This window comes from Nicotiana attenuata, chromosome 12, assembly GCF_001879085.1.
Source record: "Nicotiana attenuata strain UT chromosome 12, NIATTr2, whole genome shotgun sequence".
Lineage (NCBI taxonomy): Eukaryota > Viridiplantae > Streptophyta > Magnoliopsida > Solanales > Solanaceae > Nicotiana > Nicotiana attenuata.
In genome coordinates this window covers 20,664,016-20,670,284 of record NC_032000.1, presented here as the reverse complement: position 1 = coordinate 20,670,284, position 6,269 = coordinate 20,664,016, and the positions used below count along the sequence as shown (strand labels likewise).

The 6,269-nt window shown below is 33.3% G+C and overlaps 1 protein-coding gene across 1 annotated transcript; it reads left to right on the top strand.

The window, feature by feature from the left end:
- LOC109235945 lies at nt 2,997-6,004 on the top strand. Its single transcript, XM_019402189.1, has 2 exons — nt 2,997-3,198; nt 5,274-6,004. Exons 1-2 carry the CDS (start codon nt 2,997-2,999, stop codon nt 6,002-6,004), a joined length of 933 nt encoding a protein of 310 aa, XP_019257734.1.

Genomic DNA, 6,269 nt, shown 5'->3' with positions numbered 1-6,269 from the left:
TTGATTAAAGGGAGAAAATTCTAGGCGACAAACAAAACATGTAGGACTGGACCAAAGATAGAACAGTTAAAAGGCTCACATTTTACTTCCACAAATAGAGCAAATAAGTGCACGTCTCAAACAACAAATTTTAAAGGTTTCAGAGAGGTCCTAGAACAGGATATCTAGGTGGGAATGACAAGAAAAGAATTGAGTAAAGGCAAAGCGTTAAAGACCTAACCAATTTGCCTACTGATTTTAGAATATGTTGAATCTGGGCGGTTCACAAATAAGCATAGCATAGTTTCCAGTTTTTATAAGATTTTAATTACCTACAGGCTTGCCTAGGCGGAGATACCCTATAAACATGTTGTTTAAAATGTAATCATGATTAATTTAAAACAAATAATTTTGAACTTATTAAGTCCTATAGGCATGCTGGTCTAGTTGCTTAACATTACAGAGCTGGTTTACATACATTTAATCCTAGAACATGATATCTAAGTGTTGGGATTGCTTTTAAATGGGATAGTTACTGATTTATGCGAAGTAGACATGGTTTTAAGCCGAATGCAATAACAATCCTAAAGCAGGATCTCTAATGCACATAATGAATGGACGTTTTTGTTAAGCAGGATTATAGCAGTAATTTAATAACAGAATTTCTAAGTGATCATGATTATGGAGAAACAAAAAATCGTAACAAACGCAGTTATGAGCCTACAACATGTTTTCTAGTATGCCAAACAATCCTAAAGCATGGTTTCTAAAGAAAATAAACATAATTAACCAAAGGCATGATTTCTAATGCAAGTAAGCGTAGTTAACCTGAAGGCATGATTTCTACCCGATTTCCCTCACAAAAATCATATAAGAATCCCCTTCCCTTTTACTAGTTTCCCCAATATCTGTTTACAAGGATTATTATTATAGACCATAAATGAATTACATAATGAATAAAAGCTATACTATATGTAGCCTGAAATAGGCCCAATGATAAACCTGGCAGACCAGGCCTTCAAACAGTCGCAGATGCTATCGTCTCATGATGTTCAATAAGGGTATCCTGGTGTGTCAAAGTTCCCAAGGGCCTCAGGGACCCCGAGAAATGCTCACACCAAGATCCTTTTAAATAGAAGAGTAGTTATGTGCAGTGTGGAAGGGCCAGCCCCACTGTGCCATCGGAAGAATCTCATGGATTCCTAGGCAGTACACACACTGGAGGGGCAGAACTTAAGTAATCTAAGAGTAGAAATGAGAGTGCTTGACATAGTAGTGACAGTTTAAGGAAAATAATTTAGGAGTAAAACAGTTCAAGGGTCCAAGGGTGAGAAACATAATCATGCGAGAAAGATTAAACAAAACATAAGGATCTCAGAAAACCTTTTGCGAAGCCAAAACCCTAATTTGAAAAATACCTGAAGTTGATTAATAGTGGAAAAATCATAGGACCCTTAAAGAAAACGGCCATGGAAACTTGAAACACTTCAAATATGAAGAGATTCGGACAACAAATAACAAGGAAACCAAAAACCCCTTCGTAACACAGTGCTAAAAATCGGTTAATAGCAGAGAAATAAGAGAATCTTAAAGAAAAATCAGTAATGAACTTAGAATCGATCCAGATCTACAAAGATCTGGACAGATTCAAGTCTAAACATTAGGGTTTTGAAGAAAAAGGAAAGGGTAAAGATAATCTGGCCTTGAACCAGAGATTTGCACCGTAAAACATCGATAGAAAAGCACTCACAGACCATAGACGGACCCTCGGAGAGTCTTGGACAAGTTCTGGACTAGATCTCTTCGAGATCTTTCCAGAGATCGCAAGAACGAGCAACCATGAGATGTAGGAGACAGGCAAAAGTCTCAAACAGCCATGGAAATCCATGGATTGAATAGGAATCAAAGGGATTAGGGCTGGTTTTGGGTGGCGGCGGTTAGGGTTAGGATTAGGTCTTAGAGAGACGGAGAGGATTAGGGATTCTAGGGTGGCTGTTTGGTAAGAATGAATTAGGTTAGGGGGTTATTCAGGTTAAAAATGGTAAGAGTGAACGGTGGCCGTTGATCTTTGTGATCAACAACCAGGATTGAAGCTTTGGGGGCCGGGTTTTAATTCAATTTGGGCCTGGTCTTAGTGGGTTAGGGATTTGGGGTTGAAATTGGTCCATTTAATTAGGCTAGGTCCGAAAATAAAGGGCTATTTGTTAAATACCCGTTTAATTGATAGAAACAATTTTAAAAAATAATTAACAGATTATAAAAATGATTTTCATGCCTAAAAATATTTTAAAATAATTACTTAGTATTTAAAAATAAAAAAATTTATTTTTCGGTAAAATAATGTAATAATGCACGCATGGGCTATAATTGCAAAGTCATTGCAATTTTTTTATAACCCCAAAAATGCAAATATGACTATTTTTGAAATAATTAAAACTTAGTACAGACGCAAATAATAAAATTAAGCCACAAAATTATTCTAAAACTATTTGTGATGCAATTATTAATTCTTTATATAAATAAAAATACTGGGATAAATTAACTAAAACCCTTAAAAATGCAGCAATTATGAAAAAAAATATTAATTGATGCTAATGCATAGTTTTGGAGGTATATATGCATTTTGAAAAAATATTATAGGAAAAAATTGGGTATCAACATGGGGTTAAATTCAAGACTTTAGAGCCTGAGCACACATATGAACCTGTATTTGAAAATCAAAGAGTTGATGCAAATACAATTGCTGCTTACTTTAAAAAAGGCTTGCAAGATAATTCCAAAATTAAGGTTAAAGAGATGAGGGCAAGCTTGAAAGCTGCATTTAATGTAGATGTTAGTGATCTAAGTGCAAAAGGGCAAAGAAAATAATTTTGGAGAAACTTGAAGGTACTTTTTCATATAAATATAATAAACTTGTTGCCTATGCTAATCAATTGAAACTTAGCAATCCTGGGAGTGATGTGATAATTAACTTACCAAAAGATGCTCATGAAGAAGGCAAAAGGAGGTTTTTAAGGATGTATATTTGTTTTCAAGCAACGAAGTCTGGGTTGAAGAGTGGTTTGAGACCTTTCATTGGATTGGATAGAACATTTTTGAAAGGGAAAGCTAAAGGTCAACTGTTTGTGGCTGTTGGCCAAGATTCTGCCAATTATTTATATCCATTGGCTTGGGCTATTGTTGACAAAGAAACAAAACTTACTTGGAAGTGGTTCTTAGGTCACCTACAGTCTTCACTAGACCTTAAAATGGATGAAGGAATCACATTTATATCAGACTAGTGTTTGGACATGTCCCATATCAATCAATATAATTTATTTTAAATAACATAAATATTAGTATAAACAAAAATTTGAAGCTTAAAAAGTACAAGATGAATTAGCAAAATGTGTAACCAAATTGAATGTCATCATAGTTGATCCATTTGACACTTGCCAAAGAACAAGGGTAAAAAGAAATTTAAAACCCCTCTATCATGCACCACAATTTAAGTTGTCGTTCTTTAGTAATTTTATGCTCTTAAAATATCCAAGTCAAACAAATATGCTATACAAAGCTAAAATTTGATGTTATTTTCACATCAACGTTTTTACATTGCCCCCTGCCAATAAGAATTTTAACTAAGAAAATAGCAAAATTCTCATGTTGACTATTCTAGGCATTCTATGCCATATTTCGGGGGGGGGGGGGGGGGGGCGGGGAGGGAAGACAAAAAACTATGTATAAAAAATAAAGTCCTAGAGCAAACAAAAACTACAAAAGCTATATAAATTTACATAGATATTTTACACCTCAAACGAAATTCTGGCTCCTAAATCTAACTCCATTAATATCAAATTAGCATATACTATGTAGCAAGTACATAATATTCACAAAGTGTAGTCATATAAGCCGGAACACCATATGTGCAATCGATTTTTCTTTGATATTATAGACCTTTAGCTTTTTATAGTAGCTACAAATTCATAAATTACATAAATGATATATCATGGCTTCTAATCCAATAGTATGAGCATAAGTAAAATTTGCTATATGCGGAGAATACATATTACCAATTCTGAAGATAGTAAAAATACTATAAATTATTTATTTCAGAGCTCTATTGCCTTTTGAATTGTTGTATTGATTAGCACACTACTGATATAGTAGTTGATATTCCAAAATTCCCTCGCTAGAGAAACAAAAAAAAATTTAGAATAGTTTAAGTTCATAAAATATGATATACAAATACGTAAAATTATTCGCAAATACTTTTATAAATTTAAGCGGCTTAGGAACATAAAATTTGAAATAAATAATTTATCAAGACATTCATGACAATTAACACATTCATGATTTCGCACTCTAATACACACACAAAAAGAAATGGTCATATTAAAACTAATATATANCCTAAAAAACAAAATGGAAACAAACAATCTATTGCTAATAGATCGAATTAGACTTGAAGATGCGATGAAATTATAGATCCTTTTCATCATGTTACAATTTTTTGTGAAAAATATGCATTTATGTAATTAAAACATTAAAAGGTAGCTTAGGGTTTGGATGTCTTCTAAAGCCTTTAGACTTTAGTCTGAATCTTCAAAAAAAAAAAAAAAAGGAAATCAGAGAAATTGCATCCAAAAACTGTCCACCACACTTTAATACATACATCTTGATGAAATTCACAAATAATATGCTTAGGTTATTCAAGAAATAAGGAATTTCTTACCTTTGCTTCATATCTCCAATAAGCTACTATGAATGTCCCAATCTTTTGGCTGCTGCCTGAAACTAAACAACCTATCATATTCTGAAGATTATTCTTAATTAGAAGGCTTATATATATATATATATATATATATATATATATATATATAAGAGCCAACAAATAATAGTTATGGATAATGAACAAAATAACAATTATGAAACATCATAAAATGAAAGAAGATGAAGAAGAGGATATATATCAGTTTGTAGATTAATATGATGAGATCAGTTTTCCTTATAACTATTCGTAGGAAATTCATGAAGAGGTGAGAGAAAGAAGAGGAAAAGATGCATCTGTTTAAAATTTAAGGGTTTTATTAATATATAGATTAATTAACGAATCATTGTGGGTTCTAGAAGGGTAAAATGGTCACTTAGTTTTCAAAAGATATTTTAGTAAAATAACTTTACCTAAAAGTTTGCATGCTTATAATATAGTATGATATGCAGAAGGTATGTACTGTTTCTTTGTATTGTTATTTTCAGTTGTTCTCTTAGTTTCTTTGTATTGTTATCTGATGATATTTACTGATATTTGTAAGGGTTGATTGACTCAATCCAAATTGTTCTTCCTGAGTCACACTTCAGATTTTGTGTAAGACATATAGAAGCAAATTGGTGTAAGAGATGGGGTTCTAGTGAGTTCAAAAAATTCCTTTGGTGGGCTGCATGGAGTACTTATGAAGAGGACTTCAAATATCAGATAAAGAGTATGAGTCAAGTAGATGATGATGGAAAGGAAGTTATTGAAGATTTGTCAAAGTATCCACCAAAATGTTGGAGTAGGGCATTCTTTGATACTATTTGCAAGAACCAGTATGTGGACAACTTGACTAAGTCATTCAATGCATGGATCTTGCAAGCAAGGCACAAGATAATCATTAAGATGCTTGAGGATATTAGAATCAAGGTGATGAACATGATTAATGAACATGAAGTTGAGGTGATGACATGGAGAAATGAGTACAGTCCCAAAACCATGGAGCTGTACAACCAATTCATGAGGATTGCATTAAAGTCTCATGTTAATGGCAATGCAGACAATGGATATGAGGTGACTGAAAGTAGTGACAGGCACATTGTGCATTTGAGGTTAAAGAAATGTACCTGCAAGGCATGGGATCTTTGTGGCATTCTATGTCCTCATGCAATCTGTGCATTGTTGCACAAGAAAGTGAACCCTTTAAATCAGATTCATCGGTACCTTACCAAAGAGGCTTATCTCCTAACTTATTCACATAAGTTACAACCAGTAAGAGGAGAAAAGTTCTAAAAAATTGACCCTTCACAATACATGGCTCCACCTCCCCAGGTAAAGATCGCTAGAAGACCAAAGGTTAAGAGAACAAGAGAAAATATGAGGAAATTAATAGGCAAGGACAATGGTCTCAGTCAAGGAAAGGAGGGTAATGACATGTAACAACTGTGGTGAACCTGGACACAATGCTAGAGGGTGTGCAAAGGTAATCAATACTATAACTTTTTCTATCATTCTTTTGTTTCAACATCTAATAAAAGCTTTCTTTCTTACTAACAAC

Bases quoted from the DNA above. Each gene is read 5' to 3' on its own strand.
- LOC109235945 (XM_019402189.1), top strand. From the start codon at position 2,997: ATGTATATTTGTTTTCAAGCAACGAAGTCTGGGTTGAAGAGTGGTTTG. The intron at 3,199-5,273 runs GTCACCTACAGT...GATATTTGTAAG, and splicing joins TACTTGGAAGTGGTTCTTAG to GGTTGATTGACTCAATCCAA.